Source organism: Ziziphus jujuba, chromosome 4 (genome assembly GCF_031755915.1).
Source record: "Ziziphus jujuba cultivar Dongzao chromosome 4, ASM3175591v1".
Taxonomy (NCBI): Eukaryota; Viridiplantae; Streptophyta; class Magnoliopsida; order Rosales; family Rhamnaceae; genus Ziziphus; species Ziziphus jujuba.
In genome coordinates this window covers 2,351,524-2,372,997 of record NC_083382.1, presented here as the reverse complement: position 1 = coordinate 2,372,997, position 21,474 = coordinate 2,351,524, and the positions used below count along the sequence as shown (strand labels likewise).

The 21,474-nt window shown below is 34.8% G+C and overlaps 1 protein-coding gene and 1 long non-coding RNA gene across 4 annotated transcripts; both read left to right on the top strand.

Moving 5' to 3' along the window:
* The first annotated feature begins 8,351 nt into the window (after window positions 1–8,351).
* Window positions 8,352–9,380, top strand: LOC132803621 (protein LEAD-SENSITIVE 1-like). The gene has a single exon (XM_060816883.1). The coding sequence runs from the start codon at window positions 8,486–8,488 to the stop codon at window positions 9,317–9,319; it is 834 nt and encodes a 277-aa protein (XP_060672866.1). The 5' UTR covers window positions 8,352–8,485; the 3' UTR covers window positions 9,320–9,380.
* Window positions 9,381–10,207: 827 nt separating this feature from the next.
* LOC125421814 (uncharacterized) lies at window positions 10,208–14,663 on the top strand. Of its 3 annotated transcripts, none has more exons than XR_009638577.1 (4): window positions 10,208–10,291; window positions 10,783–10,982; window positions 11,166–12,128; window positions 12,773–14,663. It is a non-coding gene; the product is annotated as an uncharacterized LOC125421814 (long non-coding RNA). The 3 variants fall into 3 exon arrangements; XR_009638576.1 differs by lacking the exon at window positions 10,208–10,291 and having other exon boundaries at window positions 10,336–10,982; window positions 11,166–11,919; window positions 12,038–12,128; XR_009638575.1 differs by lacking the exon at window positions 10,208–10,291 and having other exon boundaries at window positions 10,334–10,982.
* Window positions 14,664–21,474: the final 6,811 nt, after the last annotated feature.

Genomic DNA, 21,474 nt, shown 5'->3' with positions numbered 1-21,474 from the left:
CAACTCTTGCCTCTTGCAATTCGTGCAATCCTTCCTAAACATGTGAGACATGCAATTGCAAGACTTTGTTTTTTCTTCAATGCAATTTGCAAGAAGTCTATCATTGTTACTGAATTGGAAAATATTCAAAATGATCTTGTCACAACTTTGTGCCTTTTAGAGAAATTCTTTCCACCATCGTTTTTTGATGTAATGGTTCATCTAACTGTACATTTAGTTCGAGAGGTAAGATTGTGTGGACCAATATATTTCAGGTGGATGTACCCGTTTGAGAGGTACATGAAAGTATTGAAAAGTTATGTTCGAAACAAAAATCGGCCAGAAGGTTGTATTGCCGAGGGTTACATATGTGAAGAAGTGATTGAGTTTTGTAGTCAATTTCAGAGAGGATTAGATGCAGTTGGAAACTCAATTGGTAGATATCAAAAGTTAAATGATAAGGATGATGTTGGTGCTTCCATTAAAGGTGGAAAAAATCAATCAATTGATCAACAACTTTGGGAGCAAGTTCATAGATATATACTTTCGAATACACCAGAAGTGGAACCGTATGTCAGGTGCGTATATACATGTTAATGTATAAATTAGTTGATATTTTTAATATATATATATATATATATATATATCAACATGTATAATTTAGTTCATATTTTGAATATATTAATAGGCATCGATAAGTTGATATGTTGTATATTTTTATTAATTACAACAACTTTTATTTGTTTTAGTATTCATTTTGAAGTCTTGAAGTCAAGCAAAAAAAATCGAGGAAAAAAAGAAAAATGGTTTCAAGACGAACACAAACGTACATTTACGTACTAGTTACGTGATAAGGTATGGGAAAGTTAAATATTCAATATATAATATCATTGTTTTAGCTTTAATTTTTCATATTTTTCTATTGACGAGATTGCACAAGAGCGAAGTCAACCTAATCACACAGTGTCTAAAACATTATGATGGTTAGCCCATGGTCCGCAATGGGTGGTAACTAAACATGAAGGATATGTCATTAGAGGGGTTAGATTCAACATTATAAATATGGATAATAAGAGGGTCACCCAGAATAGTGGTGTCAAAGTTATTGCCAAAAGTGAGCATTTTGCTAGTGCTAAGGATAATAACCCAATTTTAGCCGAGATGGCATACTATGGGATCATACGAGAGATTTGGGACGTCGATTACACTATGTTTCGAATTCCAGTGTTCATGTGTGATTGGGTTGACAGCAGTGGTGTGAAAGTTGATGAGATGGGGTTTACATGTGTTAACTTTAGTAAAATTGGATATAAATCTGACCCATTCATCATGGCTCCACAAGTTCAACAAATATTTTATGTTGAAGAGCAACTTGACTCGAGATGGTCTGTTGTTTTAACTCCACCACGACATTGTACTTTTGTTGAAGAAGAATTGGTTGAAGAAAATGTTCTTGGCGATACTACAATGGATCACAATCCATTTGCCATACAATTGCCAAGTGTTGATGAAAATGATCATGAGGATAAATGTGAAAGTGGCTATGTTCGTAATGACTGTGAGGGGATATGGAGAAATAATATCTTCTAAATAAATTGGTATGTATATTTATTAACTTATATTTTAAGTAATATTTATTTATTCATTATGTGTTTTTTTCTTATGTGTTTTCCACTTTAATTAGGAGAAATGTGCCACGCCAAACCTTAAGAAGGTAAATATTCATTAAATTTTCATTTGCCAAATTATAAATTAATTTATTAATGATTAAGTTTTTATTAATTTATTTTACGTCAGTGCTAACAAATTTTTTTATTTTTCCATATGCAGTATGAGGGCGTAATATCGTCAACACGAGTACATCAACTTCCATCTCAATAAGTATGCATATGTAAAAATATGTCAATGAGATGATATTTAATTATATTGATTATTGTTTTGTTATGAACAAGTATTTATTTTAAATTTTATATTCTAATTATTTTGGACGAAGCTAGTTTGGGTTTTTTGGTATTATAATTAATTTTATATTTTAATAAATTTTTAAAATTTTAAAAAAATAAATCTAAAAAAATATAAAAGAAATGGCGGTTTATAAAGATAACTAAAAGTCGCCTAAAATATATAACGACATATAATAAGATCAATTTGGCGACTCATAAATTTCGCGACTCTACACAAAATGTCGCTTAAAGAATTCTTCAAATTTTAGCGACATAAATATATTGCTGCATATGTCGCTAAATGGGTAAATGAGTAGCTAAAAATTCATAAATATGCGACTTTTATAATTTGTCGCTAAAACACGAACGGTCGCTAATTTGGAGACACTAAAAAATCGTCGCTAAAAATATACGGGTCATTAAAAAAGCGATCCACATAATTTGTCGCTAAAACATAATGCATCGCTAAATCGGCGAAAAAAAAAGCATCACTAAAAACTCATGAGTCGCTAATTTGGAGACACTAAAAAATAGTCGCTAAAAATATATGGTCGTTAAAAGAGAGACTCACATAATTCGTCGCAAAAAAATAATGCATCGCTAACTAGGCGACAAAAAAATGTGTCGCTAAACATGAATGAGTCGCTATTCAGGAAGAATTTTTAGCGACATAAGTATTTGGCGACGTATTATGTAAGTGTCGCTAAAACTTTATAGCGACTTTATTACAAAGCGTCGGTATTTTATGAGTCGCTATAAGTACATTACTGTATGAGTCGCTAAAAATTAAATGTACGTTGCGAAAAATGTTTAATAGGCGACTGTTATGATACGTCGCCTGTTATCTTATATATTTTGCATTAGGATATTTGGCGACTCCGTCGAATGCGTCGCTGTTTATTTAGTGCAACGCAGTACTTGCGTCGTGTATTAGCTCGATTCTAGTAGTGAACATGTTACATACAGATTTGAAAAAAATATATATATATATATATATATATATATATACACATGCATATAACATTGCAATCTAGTTTCCTGTTAAAGCTAGCAAGTTCACATGTGTCTCCCTCCAAATTTTGTTTGATCAAATGCAGCTCCTGAGGTAGCTACAAAATTGGAAAAGCAAACATTACCCCTACCTCTGAATTTCATTGATAAATAACTCTTCAGCAATATCTTTGATTTTATTTCTCTAGGATCTGTCTCTCTTCTTTCACAGACTCAATAATTTCAAAAAACTTTTTTTTTTTTCCATCTCATGAGAGAATCTGTGTGTTTCTTATGGTACACATAAAAATTATGTTATTGAATTCATGAATATGTGATCTGCTTATTTGGCTTGCTATATAATTCGACGTCACTGCTTGCCTCTGCCGATCCACATTTTCATTAATAATAAATGTTGGTCCCCACCCTCCATGTCGGAAGGAACACCACAACATATTGTGTTATCCAACATAGCATTCCAATTGTTTGTGACAGCATATTCAATAGGCTTCTTCAGTTGACCGTAACATATTTTGTTGAAATGTCTTTTTACAATTTGTTTGTTTGTTTTTTGCCAAAAGGTTGAAATATTAGTTTGATCGTTAGAGAAGTCACAACAAGCAACCTTGACAAACATGAATCAAACATGAATAATAATGGGGTTAAAAAGAGATGAAAAGGGTCAAAGTAGGCAGATAAACAATTTAGACTTAAAGCATGTCAGCTTGCCAAGTCAGAGTGCTATCAGAGACAACTCATATTCATATTAGCTGTAAGGATTATTTTTTATCCCACTTTCTTCATAGATTCCTAAACATATGCATGTTAATTAGTTTCTAGAGATGCGCAAGCAAATAATATTGTAGGCAAGTGAATTGGATTAGTAGAAAAATCCATGTACTAGCTGTTTTAATATTTTACTATTACATGTGAAATACCACCCCCACGGCCTGCCCCCCCGGATTATCCTGATTATTTTATAGCGCATTTTCTGGATGTTATGCATATTCATAAGATTCCTAAACATATGCATATTAATTAGTTTTTAAAGATGCGCAAGCAAAAAATATTGTATGGCAAGTGAATTCGATTAGTAGAAAAATCCATGTACTGGCTGTTTTAATATTTTGAGCTGGTTGAACTTGGGATTGAATCTTGTAAAAAATATTCTCTATTGATTGGTTTTTCTATGTTTGTAATAAATCTTGTGTGATTGTGTTGTATCAAATTACATAAATAGTGAACCTATCTATTTAAAATTAGGAGAAACATGTTACATACAGATTTGAAAAAAAAAAAAAATATATATATATATATATACACATACATATAACATTGCAATCTAGTTTCCTGTTAAAGCTAGCAAGTTCACATGTGTCTCCCTCCAAATTTTGTTTGATCAAATGCAGCTCCTGAGGTAGCTACAAAATTGGAAAAGCAAACATTACCCCTACCTCTGAATTTCATTGATAAATAACTCTTCAGCAATGTCTTTGATTTTATTTCTCTAGGATCTGTCTCTCTTCTTTCACAGACTTAATAATTTCAAAAAACTTTTTTTTTTTTTTTTTTCCATCTCATGAGAGAATCTGTGTGTTTCTTATGGTACACATAAAAATTATGTTATTGAATTCATGAATATGTGATCTGCTTATTTGGCTTGCTATATAATTCGACGTCACTGCTTGCCTCTGCCGATCCACATTTTCATTAATAATAAATGTTGGTCCCCACCCTCCATGTCGGAAGGAACACCACAACATATTGTGTTATCCAACATAGCATTATCCAACATAGCATTCCAATTGTTTGTGACAGCATATTCAATAGGCTTCTTCAGTTGACCGTAACATATTTTGTTGAAATGTCTTTTTACAATTTGTTTGTTTGTTTTTTGCCAAAAGGTTGAAATATTAGTTTGATTTTAGAGAAGTCACAACAAGCAATCTTGACAAACGTGAATCAAACATGAATAATAATGGGGTTAAAAAGAGATGAAAAGGGTCAAAGTAGGCAGATAAACAATTTAGACTTAAAGCATGTCAGCTTGCCAAGTCAGAGTGCCATCAGAGACAACTCATATTCATATTAGCTGTAAGGATTATTTTTTATCACACTTTCTTCATAGATTCCTAAACATATGCATGTTAATTAGTTTCTAGAGATGCGCAAGCAAATAATATTGTAGGCAAGTGAATTGGATTAGTAGAAAAATCCATGTACTAGCTGTTTTAATATTTTACTATTACATGTGAAATACCACCCCCACGGCCTGCCCCCCCGGATTATCCTGATCATTTTATAGCGCATTTTCTGGATGTTATGCATATTCATAAGATTCCTAAACATATGCATATTAATTAGTTTTTAAAGATGCGCAAGCAAAAAATATTGTATGGCAAGTGAATTCGATTAGTAGAAAAATCCATGTACTGGCTGTTTTAATATTTTGAGCTGGTTGAACTTGGGATTGAATCTTGTAAAAAATATTCTCTATTGATTGGTTTTTCTATGTTTGTAATAAATCTTGTGTGATTGCGTTGTATCAAATTACATAAATAGTGAACCTATCTATTTAAAATTAGGAGAAACATGTTACATACAGATTTGAAAAAAAAAATATATATATATATATACACATACATATAACATTGCAATCTAGTTTCCTGTTAAAGCTAGCAAGTTCACATGTGTCTCCCTCCAAATTTTGTTTGATCTAATGCAGCTCCTGAGGTAGCTACAAAATTGGAAAAGTAAACATTACCCCTACCTCTGAATTTCATTGATAAATAACTCTTCAGCAATGTCTTTGATTTTATTTCTCTAGGATCTGTCTCTCTTCTTTCACAGACTCAATAATTTCAAAAAACTTTTTTTTTTTTTCCATCTCATGAGAGAATCTGTGTGTTTCTTATGGTACACATAAAAATTATGTTATTGAATTCATGAATATGTGATCTGCTTATTTGGCTTGCTATATAATTCGACGTCACTGCTTGCCTCTGCCGATCCACATTTTCATTAATAATAAATGTTGGTCCCCACCCTCCATGTCGGAAGGAACACCACAACATATTGTGTTATCCAACATAGCATTCCAATTGTTTGTGACAGCATATTCAACAGGCTTCTTCAGTTGACCGTAACATATTTTGTTGAAATGTCTTTTTACAATTTGTTTGTTTGTTTTTTGCCAAAAGGTTGAAATATTAGTTTGATTTTAGAGAAGTCACAACAAGCAATCTTGACAAACGTGAATCAAACATGAATAATAATGGGGTTAAAAAGAGATGAAAAGGGTCAAAGTAGGCAGATAAACAATTTATACTTAAAGCATGTCAGCTTGCCAAGTCAGAGTGCCATCAGAGACAACTCATATTCATATTAGCTGTAAGGATTATTTTTTATCCCACTTTCTTCATAGATTCCTAAACATATGCATGTTAATTAGTTTCTAGAGATGCGCAAGCAAATAATATTGTAGGCAAGTGAATTGGATTAGTAGAAAAATCCATGTACTAGCTGTTTTAATATGTTACTATTACATGTGAAACACCAGCCCCATGGCGTGCCCCCCCGGATTATCCGGATTATTTTATAGCGCATTTTCTGGATGTTATGCATATTCGTAGGATTCCTAAACATATGCATATTAATGAGTTTTTAAAGATGCGCAAGCAAAAAATATTGCATGGCAAGTGAATTCGATTATTAGAAAAATCCATGTACTGGCTGTTTTAATATTATGACCACCACACACCCCCCGCCCCGGCCAACCAAAAAAAAAAAACAGAAAAGTCCTAGCCCAGTAGTAAGTCCATGGTTTTAGCTATTTCAATATTGTGACCAAACACCCACCACCATACAACCACCCCTTAAGCTCTGGTTTCTGTGAGAAATTAAGCAATTTCCCAATTCATTTGACTCTCTCCTCTTGAAATTCAAATTACCATTTTTGCGAGAAACACAAATTTGAAATGCAGAAAGAGGCTCTCAGGTGTAAGACAAGAGGAGTACTGGGGGACAGGACCTGGAGGGATCTAGAGCCTGGGGATCACATCTACACATGGTGGAGAACCAGCGCAGAAACCCATCATGGTAATCTTTATTATCTTCTTCTGCATCATTAATTTCTTTGATTGCCCAGCTGCCCTTTTGTGTTTCACAAACTTTTTTTTTTTGGCCCATATGATTTGTCCATGTTTGTTATAGTAGTTATGAATTGGCCACCAAGATGGAAATTTGCTTAATTAAAAGTATGTAAACCCCTGCTGGTGCAGGGATATATGAGGGTAACGGAAAGGTGATCTACTACAAATGTCATAATCAAAAAAAGTTGCATGCTGTAGTCTGTTCCGGCATACATGATTTTCTTTCAGGTGGACAACTCTATATCTTTGAATATAATGTTAATCGAGTTATTTTCCTTGCAAAACCTGGAGGAAACACCTGTACCATTACCTCTGCTGATCCAACCAAAGATGTCCTGGACCGTGCTCATTTCCTTCTCAAGAACAGCTCTGTTGGCTACCATCCTTACATAAAAAATTGTTATGACTTTGCAGTGTATTGCAAAACAGGGTTGATAATGTTCACTAGCATGAATGTGAGCAGAAATGAGCCAGTAGCATCCACCTTGGCTGTTACCTCTTTTGTGTTTTTTAGTATACTCCAACGATTGCCTACTAGTTTTAATGCTCTGACAGCTACAGCTCTTGGCATATACGGTACCTGTAGATTGGCTCTTGATATTGGAAGTCATCCTAATGCTATTAAAATTGAAGTTAAGAGATTTGATCAAGTTGAGAGATTGGCTTCTGATTGTTTTGGCTTACGACGTACTATGCGATTCTTGTTTAAACTGGTTTGGTTAGCTCTGATATGTGCATTCATTTCTTTGGCATTTAGTATGTGGTCTTATGAGTCTCGTCTACTTGTATGGACTCTAGCAGGCATCAAATTTTTATACTGGCCCTTATTCCACAAAGTAATTTTCTCTCTGTGCTTGATCTCCATATTATGATTCAACTATTATATGTGTACACATATATTTTTTCACTTAACATTTATCCTTATTCTTATTTAACTACTAAACTCTTTAGACGTTCAAATTCCGATGGCTGTTTTCAAACAAGTTACAATCAAAGCATAAACTAAGGTGTGGGGATCACATCTACACATGGAGGCGTGGCTATTCCTACTCCCATCACGGTGACCTACTTCTTCTTCTTCTTCTTCTGCTTCTTCTTGTGTCTACACAATATTATATATGTGTTGAGTAATGCTAGAAGTACCAAGAAGTCTGGAAAATTGTTTACTAAAGTAATGCATAGATATGGATAAGTGAACTAAATATAAATCAATCAAATATTGGCAATAACACTTGGTAAATAACTTTGTAGACTTGGTTGGGATCTAACTCCATGATTTATACCAAATATATAATTAAACTTTGGTTCAACTTTAATGTACATTCAGGGATATATGTGGATAAAGAAACGGTGATCCACCTCACTAGAGGAGAAGGCTTTTCTAAAACATCCACTCCGTCTACAGAGTATAATCCCCGTCATATGAACGGGATCCACCACCTCACTCGAGGAGGACAAGGAGGAGGCCCTAGAAGACCTGGTCAGATAATTCAGCGCAATCAGGGAGGAGTAGGCTCCCAAACATCCAGAGCTTCGTCTCAAGCACACCTTAATCCAGGTGGTGGTCAAACAATTAGTCTTGGTGTTGATGATCGATCAAAACGTGACCGTGTGGAGATTTGCTCCATTGATGATTTTCTTGACAATGGGGAACTCTATCTGTATGATTATGGTGTTGATCTAGCATTCTTTATAGCCAAAAGCAGAGGAGGTACATGTACCCTTGCCTATTCGGATCCACCTGCACTTGTCAGGAACCGTGCGCATTTCCTTTGCAATAATTTTTGCTTTGGTGCCTACAACCTCTTCTACAACAACTGTGAAGACTTTGCAATCTACTGCAAAACAGGGTTGATTGTGCCAAGGATCATTACCATCGGTCGCAGCGGCCAAACAACAGCCTGTGCTGCTTTGATTTGTGCTCTCATTTCCATTCCATATTCATTGCTGACAGGTAGTAATTTTGTTGGTGTGTCAGTTGTTGGTTATGTCCTTTATTCAATCTGGAGGTTGTTTTCTGATACAGGATATCGTACCGATGCTCGTAAAGTTCCATTTGAGGGATTAGCCGCATTTCAGACATTTATTGCTTTCATGTACCGACAGCTTTTGTTTACGTTGATACCCAAGTTTCTTTGTTACGCTATTTTGATTCGCACATTTTGGTTTCCAGAAGCCACATGGACTATTCAGAGCCAAAATTCTCTACTAAACTGGATTATAACCGTTGCTTTTCTTTGGGCGGCATTCTTTTGATTTCATGAAATTATAATCTCCGATTTCAAATTAGTTAATAGTGGTACTCGTAGCGACAAATATATTTTAGCCACTATCTTTTTTCAATTTTCATGTTGGACGATACCCATTTAGCCATTGCTAAGAAAAAATATATATATATTTCTTTTAGGGGAGGCTTCACAATTTTAGTCACTCTAATAGCACTAGGAAAATCTGTCGTTTACTGATAAAACTGATTGTATGATTGCAAAGAAGTATGCGAAACAGGGTGGGCGACCAAGTCTTTGCAATCTCTCACTTGTAAAAAGGTATCTTGTAAAAAAAATATGATCTAAAAGAGAAAAAAGATGATGATCATACAAGTAAAGAAGTTGGTTATGATCATCAGGACAAAGATATAAAATATCATAGCACTGGTGGTATGAACAAATGGAACATTCATCTCCTATTTATCAATTAGTATTGGTTGTTATCTTATATATTATTTGAACTTGATCGTGTGTTACCTGGCCACTTTTTCTGAAACAACAACCAGCATATAATCAACCAAAAAAAATAAAATAAAATAAAAAATAAAAGGTTACTGTCACATTAGGCATGTTGAGGGAAAAAAATCACTTATTTGATAGACTTTTACAAGACACATACAAATAATATAAAACACTCACATAATTAGCGGACCCACACATGATAACCTTTGGAAAACTTAACACATAAACATCTGGCACTCCTTTATTAATCCACCCACTAACTTGAACATGTGAGCTCTCTCTGGGATTCTCTACTCACTTGAGTAGCTCATCTCACGTGAAAGCTATGCTGCCCCTTTTATAGATATACAATGTCGGTTGCTTAGCCGACTTACATTTTTAGAACCTTCTAGTATGTGGGTGAACCATCTTCTTCATAATGCAATATCTAGATATTTTGTTCATCAATGCCAATGCTAGGCTTGCTGCCTAAGCTCATACGGTCAACTACTCCTTCAAGGTATAAGCATTATTTTTATACCCCACATTCTAGATGAATAATACTTCTCTTTCTCTCTCTCTTTTTCTTAATTTGGGTATACATAATACGTGAATAAACAAATGCATATTAATTTGTGGAGGTCTCATATTATTATATGGCATGGAATAGTCAAAAAGTAGTATAGGACTGATTCTAACCTGCCCTTGTTGAATAATTTGATTAGTGACAAAATAGAATAGGTAGCATATGTACCCAGGATTCGTTGCCTTTTTGATTTGTTTGAGAATTAAGAAATGAACTTTATCTTTCGGTCAGTCAATCCTTTATGTACCACAGTCCAAACCCAGTATTGATCCCAAGCAGGCAAGCACCGGCTATAATTTTGAGACAGTCCCCTGCATTTTTAATTAGATGACCACCATGCATTTAGTCACCAAACCATTAAGCCAGACCTAAAGTAAGATTCCCCCAAATCCAATTGATTTGCATGTTTTCTCCATCTCTTTCAGTTGTTCAATTTGGCATTCAATATTTGGGCTTGAATTTAAATTCTCCCAACTTCCCAAAACACAAATTTGAAGAGCAGAGACAGAAACCATGGTCGTAATCAAGATGAGAAGAGTGTTGTGGAACAAAATCCAGAGGGAGGAACTGGAGACTGGGGATCACATCTATACATTGAAGGGAGACAATACAAAAGTCCATCACGGTGATCATCTTCTTCTTCTACATTTCTGTTGTATTTATATGCCTGACACTTGTGCTGTAAAGTACTTTTTTTTTTATTATTATTATTTTTAAGTATGATGAGAATTAGTAAGTTTTGTCTTATAGTATATATCATGTTATGAATTCGCCACCATGAGATTTTCTGCATATGTATGACCCGCAGGGATATATATCGACGATGAAAAGGTGATCCACATCAATGAAGGAGCATGGTCAGATCATAGTATATGTCCAACGGATTGTTTTCATCCTCTGGTACTCTCTTCCTGCATAGATTGTTTTCTTTCTGGTGGAGATCTCTATCGCTTCGAATATGGTGTTAATCTAGCTCACTTCCTAGCCAAATTTGGAAGAGGGTGTACCCTGGCCTCTACAGATAAAGCCAAAGATGTCGAACACTGTGCATCCTTCCTCCTTTATAATGGCTTTGGTGCCCACTATCGCTATATAAACAATGGGGAGACTTCGCCATATTTTGCAAAACAGGGTTGCTAGTGGTAGATATGATTAACTTCAGTAGAACTTGGCAAATAGCATATTTCTTGGCTGTCACAGCTGCTGTCTTTCTTCCTTTACAGCAACTCATGCTTGTTAGTTTTACTGGTGTGGCAGCTAGATTTCTTGGCCTATACTGTATTTGTAGATTTGCTCCTGATATTGGAGCTCATCCTAATGCTATTAAACTCAATAAAGTACATAGATTGCCTGAAGTTGATCAGATATTGGCTTTTGGTGGTTCAGGCTTCCAACTTATTGAAAAATTTATTAACCTGTTTTTAAGCGTAGTGATGTTATCTCTCTCTTTCTGTTTACCATCAAGTATTTGGTCTGAGCCTCATCAACGGTGGCCTAGCACTCTTCGAGTGGTCTGGACTCAAGCATGCGTCATATTTTTTTACTGGGCAGTATTACAAAGAGTAGTTAATCTTCTTGGTTTGAGCTCCATATTGAATTTTTAATATTAATATCTAATATATATTGTTTATCTATCATATTTATTTTTACTTAATTGAGTCAATGTTGATCAATATCCAGAGGCTGATTTCGAACAAGATACAGAAGAAGTAACTGAGGTGTGGGGATCACATCTAAACATGGAGGAACGGCTATTCCTATGCCCATCATGGTGATCTTCTCATTGGGATTCTCTTTTTTGTAGGCATACGTTTAACTTGTACTATGTTGGCGCTTTGCAAACTACTTAACCGTATGAAAATCCTTATGTTTCCTCTATTATATGATAAATATCAATGCCGACTTAGCTCCCTAGAAGAATCTAGAGTTATCTTGTTTTCTCTTTAAAAATGGAGAACAACTAGTGCCTTGGAAGTGGTGAGAAAAATATCTATAATTAAATATTTCTAGAAGTATCCACAACCGACTTTCTCTTCTATAAATAGGTGATGATGTATGAGTTAAGTGTCATGTCCAATAGCAATAGAAAAAAGAGAGAGTGCTGTACGTGTGAGTGTGAGTGTGTGTCCTTTGAGTGAGAAGAGTGTGAAAAGGTGTTTTGTGTCCTAGTGTAAGTCAAAAATCAAGTGAGTGTGAGTGTGTTAGTGTGTGTTGCTCATTTGTGTGAGTGAGTGTGTTGCTCTCTTTATACGTGAGAGTGTACCAATTGTTTTATATTAATAAAAATCAATTTTCTTGGTTTCTCCTTTAGTCCTCTGTCTCCAACATTATATATATAAACTATATGTTACATGAATTGGCCATGCACCATGTGATTAGTAGCTTATTTGCTTGCTGTATGTGTGACCACATCAGGGATATATGTTGGTGATGGTATTGGCAGAGAGGTAATCCATCTTGTTCGAGGAGAAGACCCTGTTATACCCAGCAGCTCATCTCCATCCCATTCCCATCCATCAGACAGTTCCATAAGTACTGGTGATGATGGTAATCAACAAACGCTGCCATATTATTGTCGTGTGGAATATTGCAGCATAGATAGTTTTGTTGATGGTGGGGAGCTTAATCTCTACAAATATGGTGTCAATTTTGCATTTTTATGGCTAAAATCTGAGGAGGTACCTGTACACATATCAAAACAGATCCACCTAGAGAAGTAGTGTACCGTGCTCGTTTCCTCCAAAAGCATAATGGATTTGGTGCCTACAACCTTTTCAATAACAACTGTAAAGACTTTGCAATATATTGCAAAACAGCCTTGCTGTCTCCAAAAGAAATCTCTGATATTGGCAGGAATGGGAAGATAGCAGCTCTTCTTGCTTTCGTTTATGCAATTGTTGTTCCTCTCTTCTTGTTGTCGCCAAAAAACATCTTTACTATTGAGTGGAAGGGGCAGATACCTCTTTTCTCGTGGTCACCAGAAAACATCATTGGTGTTGACATGAAGGGGCAAATAGCATCTCTTCTTGCTTTCATTTATAGTGATTTTATTGGTGTGGCAACAACTGTTTATATCGTTTACTGTATGTTGAGATGTATTGCTGACATTGCATATGTTGGGAGTAAATTTAAAGTTCCGGTTCAGAGTTCATATTCTAGATTGGCAGATTGGTTTCAGAGTAACTTCTGCCAGTTCATTTTAAGTTAGGTGAAGTATATGGTGTGACATGGGTTTCAACTCTATCTGGACCAATTGGAGTGTTTCTTATAACTTCATATGATGGTTTATTGGGCAGTTACTAGGAAGTGAGTGCTTTGTGATTTCTCTGGTCTAATGGTTCTGTTAGTGAAGGGCAGGGTGAATGTTCTCTCTATTATTCAGCCATTAACGAAAGTCTTTCCAGGCCTTGTGAGTGAGATGTAGGCAATTTGGCCAAACCACTATAAATCCTTTATCTTGTTTTGCTTCCTTTCTACATCTTTTTTTGTTTGTTCTGTTATTTGTTGGTTATTGAATATTTAGGATTACAAATGAAACAGATTATTTCGATGACAATTGAATTGGTTTATCTTGGAAAGAGATTTTAAGGATTTGAAGGAGGATCAAATATAACTGTGGATATATGATTTATATGACCATATTGGTTAGTGATTGAGTTTTATGAAGGAGGATCAAAGATAACTGTGGATATATGATTTATATGACTCATATTGGTTAGTGATTGAGTTTTATGACTTATATTGGTTAGTGTCTTATATTGGCATGTCTGCTTTGCATATTTCTGCTACACAAGGCCATGTCAATGTCATGGAAGATATTAATGGTCTCAATCCAGATGCTTGAAACTTGGTTGAGAACAGAGGATGGATGCTTGTGAGCCTCATCAATACAGCAGATTACGAAGGGAATATGCCTCTGCATGCTGCTGGAAAAGAAAAGTATAGCATCATTAGAATCCTTGTGGATGGTATAATAGTTAAACATGAAGGCTGAAAGTCTCAACTTCCAAAAGACCATAGACTTTATTCCAGCTAGTCCAAGTATTGGAGAACTTTATAAGGAGCTGGACTTGAATTTATTTTACCATTAGTTACAGAATGGTAAACTTTTATTCGTTGAAAGATGCATCATTTGTGTAGAAGAAATGTTGTTGGTAAATACTCACTCTATTCTGCTGCTAAAGACATTTTGTTACCTGTAATACCCATATAGCCAATAGATATTCATTGACAATAATAAATTTCGGGGCTAAATTGTTTGACACAAAAATGACAATACATAAATCTCTTGAATAAAACTGATTATTTGTGGTGCCATTAATCTGAAACCATTTGAATACTTCTCTTCTGCAAACTTTTTTAATATGTAATAGCAATGAAGTTGGATAAACATGGGGGACTAAGTCTCAGACATAGATTTTTAGTCCAAAATTGGAAAGAGGTTGGAACCATTTTAGTTTGATAGGCCCTTCTTTTTTTTTTTTTCTTTTTTCCTCCACGAAGAGGATCATATATAGAGGAAGCACATAAAGTTTATAGTCATAAGAAAAAATGGGATCTACAAGAGCAAAAGTTATCATACAACTAAAGATTGGTCCTGCACAGCGAGACCAAAGGCATGAAATCAAATAAACTAGTGGCAAGTCTTACTGCGCGGGATTACAATGCCTAGAGGATACCGACACGCTTTGAAAGAGGGATTGGCGTTGTTTATCTAACAAAACATCTTTTGTCGATGAAAGACTCAGTTAACGTTCTAATGCTCCTATGCCCTCTGTTTTCTTGACATTCTACGGTTGCTTGGTCATAAACTATGATTTGCTTTAGCGCTTCACAAAGAGTTTGACTATTACTTTGGCCTCAATGCTATCATATTTTTGCCTTTGATTTTATTATTGTAATAATCATTTTTATAATAGATGTAGCTCAACAAGTCTACTCAACTTAGGCTCAACATAAACATAAACCACAATTGGAAAGAGTCATCCACGTGTCTTCCACTTTGTCATTAAAAAGTAATAAAAGGCGGGAATTCTGGAACTGGTTTTTTAGGAGTAAACCCAATGCATAATCTCCTAAACCCCAAAGTAAGATTTCCCCCAGTTCATTTGCCTCTTTTCTCAATCTTTCTCTTTTTAACAACATCTCCACCATATCTTTAATTGTTCAGCATTGGCTTTATATCCAATCTTTGCCGATTGATATCAAATTCCCCCAAAAAGAAGCCAATTTGAAGAGCAGAGGCAGAATCCCTGCTGGTGATAATTAAGAAGCCAGCAGTGTCATTGTGAAAAAAATAAAATAAAAAAATCCACAGGGAGGAGCTGGAGACTGGGGATCACATCTACACATTGAGGGGACCCGATACAAAAGTCCTTCATGGTGATCTTTCTTCTTCTTCTTCTTGTTTGGATTGCTGATAGTGATAGTCCCTTTTTGTTTTGTGTTATACAAAAACTGCCTCGAGATATTGATTGTTTGTTTGCTTTGCTTGCTTGCTATATGTATATATATATATATATATATGATCCCATGGATATATGTCAATGATAAAAATGTGATCCACTTCTGGGGAGGAGCGTGTTCAGATGATACATGTCCAACGTGTGGTGACTCTTATGAGGTGACCTCTTCCTGCATGGATTGTTTTCTATATCGTGGACATCTCTATCGTTTCGAATATAGTGTTAATCCTGCTCACTTCCTAGCCAAATTTGGAAGAGGATGTACCCTGGCCTCTACAGATAAAGCTGAAGATGTTGAACACCGTGCATCTTTCATCCTTGATAGTGGCTCTTGTGATGATCATGGTTACGTAAACAATGGGGAAGACTTTGCAAAATATTGCAAAACGGGCTTGCTAGTGGTAGACATCATTAATTTCAACAGATAAATAGCATATTTCTTGGCTGTTACTGCTCCCTCTACAGACACTCACGCTTAGTTTGACAGTCTGGCAGCCAGATTTCCTGGCCTATGATGTGTTTGTAGATTTGCTCCTGATATCGGAGCTCGTCCTAATGCTATCAAGGCTGAAGTAGAGAGATTGCCTGAAGTTGATGACATATTGGCATATGGTGCTTCTGGTTCGGGCTTCCAACCTATTTATAGCTATATTAACAATGTTTTAGGTGTGGTAATGTTAGTTATTGCTTTTTGTTTACTATCAACTATTTGGACTTAGCATTATCAAATTTGGTTTAGGATTCTTCCAAAACTGGTATGGACTCAAGCATTCATCATGTTTTTTTACTGGGCAGTATTATAAGCGGTAATTAATCTTCTTGGTTTGGACCTCATGTTGAATTTCTAATATTGATATCTAATAGTTTATCTATTATATATTATATATCGAATCTATTAACTAATAGATCATACATGTCCAACATGTGGTGATTTTTATAGTGTGGTCTCTTCCTGCATAGATTGTTTTCTTTCCGGTAGAGATCTCCATCGCTTTGAATATGGTCTTAATCCAGCTAACTTCTTAGCCAAACTTGGAGGAGGATGTACCCTGGCCTCCTCAGATAAAGCAGAAGATGTCCAACAACGTGCTTCTTTCCTCTTAATAATGGCTCTGGTGAATACTATCGTTACATAAACAATGGGGAAGACTATGCGATATTTTGCATAACAGGGTTGCTAGTGGTTGATATGGTTAATTTTGCAAATAGAATATCTCTTGGCTGTTACTGCTGCTATCTTTCTTTCTCTACAGAAGCAACTCAAGCTATCTAATTTTACTGGTTTGGCAGCAAGATTTCTTGGCCTATACTGTATTTGTAGATTTGCTTCTGATATTGGAGCTGGTCCTAATGTTATTAAAATCAATAACGTACATAGATTGCCTAAAGTTGATAAGATATTGGCTTATTTTGGTTCAAACTTCCAACTTATTGAAAGCTTTATTGACATGTTTGCAATAGTACTGATGCTATTTCTCTCTTTTTGTTTACTAGCAAGTACATGACCTGTTCCTCATCTGTGGTCTATGACTCTTCTAGTGGTCTGGACTCAAGCTTGCATCATATTTTTTTACTGGGCAGTATTACATAGAGTAATTAGTCTTCATGGTTTGGACTCCCTGTTGAATTTTTTATATATATATCTAATATTTTTATCTGTTATTAATTTTTATTTAATTGCTAAAAAATTTAGACCCCTTTTCAATATCCAGAGGCTGCTTTAGGACAAGATACAGAAAGAGCAACTACGGCGTGGGGATCACATCTACATATGGAGGAATGGCTATACCTACTCCCATCATGGTGGTCTTCTTCTTCTTCTACATTTTATTCTTTTCGATGAAAGAGTATCAAAAATGAAGTTTCTGTGTTTTGTATTCACTTACACATTAAACTTAATTATGGGATTTAACATGTATATTCTAACTTATGGAATTGTTGATTTAACTTAAGTTGATGGCTATGTTAGTAACAGTGCTAAACAATCTGAGATGTTAACCCAAAATGTGGATAAATTAGCTAGCCAAAATGTTTGAATTAGACTTATCTAGCCCATCTAAGTAGGCATATGGTTCACTTGTACACTATTTGGTGCTTCACAAACTACTTTTAACCGTATGAAAATCCTTCTGTTTGTTATAGTACTTAAATCATATGTTATATGAACTGGCCATGCACCGTTGTATTAGCTTATTTGTTTGCTATATATGTGACCTCATCAGAGATATATGTTGGTGATGGTGACGACCAAGAGGTGATCCATCTCGGTCAAGGAGAAGACCCTATTATACCTAGCAGCTTATCTTTATCCCATTACCATCCATCTGACAATTATATTCAATCAATCAGTATGTTCTAGTTTATCTATCTCAACCAGTGTGTGTTCTTCATTGATGAGATATTCTCTGAATATAATTTCTCTTTTGATTCCTTGTGTGTCTTCTAGTCTTATGCGAGAAGAACGAGGATGTAAAAGAGGTTTGGACTGGTTTCGGAGCAAGTGAAGGTGTTTCTGTATCAAATCTTTGACATCAGTGCAAGGATTCCTTTCTTTCAGGAGCTCACCAAGGATGTAAGTCCAACTTGGACTTAACCTCGGAAAAGATCCAGTATTTATTGGTTTCTTTCTTTGTAATATTCTTGTTTGATTTAGTTTTATCAAATTAATTACAATAGTCAACCAATCTATTTAACAGGATTTTTTCTGTGATGAGAATTTTTCAAACATGTTAAGAATCACAGCTAAGAACTGATTTTTTATGTTGCCACTTTCTCCTTTTATCTTTTATTTTTACCCCGTTCATTAAACCAATTTCATACATCTCTCCTGTAAATTTTAAAAGTCTGCGATTGCAAAAAGGTTGGAGAAACAGAGTGTTTTACCAAGTCTGAAATTACTTATACATGAAGGAGAATAGGAAAGCACATAATAAAGATACAATCATAAACATGTAAGTCGGTTCAGAAAAGGGATGATGATTAAACATGTAAGTTGGTCGTGATCGGGCCAAAGAAATGAAATCCCATAGACTGAAGAACATATACAACTTTAATCTACGGGTTGCAAGTCTTATTGCAACAGTGACTTGGTTTACATTTCCTTGAGGAACGAACAAAACTAATCATCTATAAAGGGCGTTGCAGTGTCATCGAACAAGAAATCTTTCGAGTTAGTTTGTGATAGCAAAATCAAGAGCCTTCTATTGCTCCTCTGCATCGGTTTTCATACAATTCTACGATTCCTTGGAGCATAACTATCATCTGCTTTTACCTTTACAAAAGTTGCAGCAACTGTTACACTTATATTTCGAGCCTTGGGATGGTTGTGGCTTTTACTTCAGCCATTCATGCTGTTATGCCTTGTACTTGGTACCATATTGATCGTCATGTTCTTTATTACAACTTCAATTAAGTCAATTTTAGCCTCATCATATTCTTCATTTGGATTTTATGTTTTTTAATTTTACCTCCATTAGTGAAGTGCTGCAAGGTTGCTGGTATGATTTCTCCAACATTAATTAAACAAGATATTTCAACCAAAAGGAAAGAAAGGGAGGAAAAAAAAAAAAAAAAAAAAGAGATTAAATATATGTATGTTACTCTCACATTAGGTGCAAACATTATTTTTATAGGCCACTTTATAGGTGAACAATAGGCTTCTCTGTCTCTCCTGTTCTGTTTTTGGGTAAAGATAATAAATTCGTAAGCATATGCACATTAGTTTCTGGAGGTGTCCAATCAGATATTATTGTATGGCAAGTGGACTAGTAGAAAACTCCTAGCACTGATGTCCCTCTCCTTGTTGACTAATTTGATAAGCTGACATTCATTAACAGTAGCATCTTTGCCTAGGTTATTTGGTGCCATATTTATCTTTTTAAGAATTGAGAACGGAGATAATCCTTCTGTCAACCAATCCTTTTCTTCTTCTTCTTCTTTTTTGCCATTCCTTTCTTTGAAGATGACAGTAATTAGTATACTTGGAAGTGGAGTTGGAGGGCAGCAATGCTTCTAAAGAATTAGGATTAGGAAAGTTATATGAGGATATGCCTTATATTCTCCAACTCCCTAGTGTCGGACTTAGAAATGTCAATGTATATTTAGAAATAAGTGCTTCCATATGAATTTGATAAGATGGTAATATTTTGACAAGTTCGTTGACAACTTTTAATGGTTTGGGCTAATTTTTATATGATTTCGGGTGAATATATAGCAGTAAGGTCGATGTTGTTTTGATAAAGTAAGTATAGAAGTAAATCTAGGCCATTTTAGTGTCACAACCTTTTGAGAAGGTTTTTCAGCTATACAAAACAGTCTCTTTCACGAATACAGTTTTTTGGTGCTTCACAAAACCATTTTTACCACTGATACATGATTATATAGCTTTAAAATTTGGTTTCAGGTAATTGAAAAACAATTCAGCTAATTCATATAATGAACGAGTTGGGCAATAGAGTAGGCCATACAAGCTTCTTGAGAGAGAAAGCACAAATGTTTTGACTTTGGAAAATTGATTTTAATATGATGTCTGAATGAATCATCTTATTCCAAAACTACATAAAATAAACAGGGCTTAGCAATAGAAATCGTCATTCAGGTTTACAAATTATATGTAAAGGGATAGAGAGAGAGAGCTAATTAGGTTAGCTTGATCTATGGTATCAATAAATACATAAAAATTAAAAATTAAAAATTAAAAAAAGATTATTGAAACTAAACACCATTATTACCCCAGTGCTTATTATTCTTTTCTATGCAGGCTAGACAAATGACAATTGTTTAGCAATTTACTTTTTATATATGTTTGATATGAAACCAAGGGTTAGTCCAAAAGTATATTCGTGAAGAGTTCCAAAATGATTGTATGCTCTAAGAACAGATTCCAATGTGAATGTAGTGAAGATATCTTTGTGTCACGTTCCGTGCAAAAAATGTGAAAACTTTAAGGTTTGACTGGAAGGTTCTACACTCTCCATGAAGATTCAAGAGAAGCTCAGAAGATTCTAGAAGATTCAAGAGAAACCTAGACTAATGTAGATGAGAATCTCTCTAGAATAATCCTTGTAAATATCTAGTAGAATACTCTAAAACCTCATTTAGATGTATGCCATGTGTATATATCTAGAATCTTGTATTTTTGTGATACGTGCTCAGCCCTCTATATAAAGGGTTGGACTCTCATTTGTAAGACATTTAAGAATTCAAGTAATACAAGTATTATCCACATTCTCTCAAATTCTCTCAAGTTCTCCTACTTCCTAATCTCTTACTATTAGCTTCCGGATTATGATAGCTTGTGAGCAAAGCTTACTTAGCAAGAGAGGTGCTAAGTGCCGTACGGGAGTATTGGAAAAATTAGGCCCGTGACATTTGTCACTTTTCCATTTGGTTTGGCTTTGCCAAAAACTATCAGTTTTTGCCTTCCTTTGCTGAAACAACAGCCATTACAATTTTAAACAGAATACTTTGCTGTCATATTAGATGTAAAAATTATTTTTATAGCCCATTTTTCTGGATAAATATTAGGTCCCTTTCACTCCCTCTCCTGTTTATATATATGTATATATATAAACATGATCAATTTCATAAGAAATTGTATATTTGTTGGTTTCAGGGAGGTCTCCCATCAAATAATATTGTATAGCAGAACAC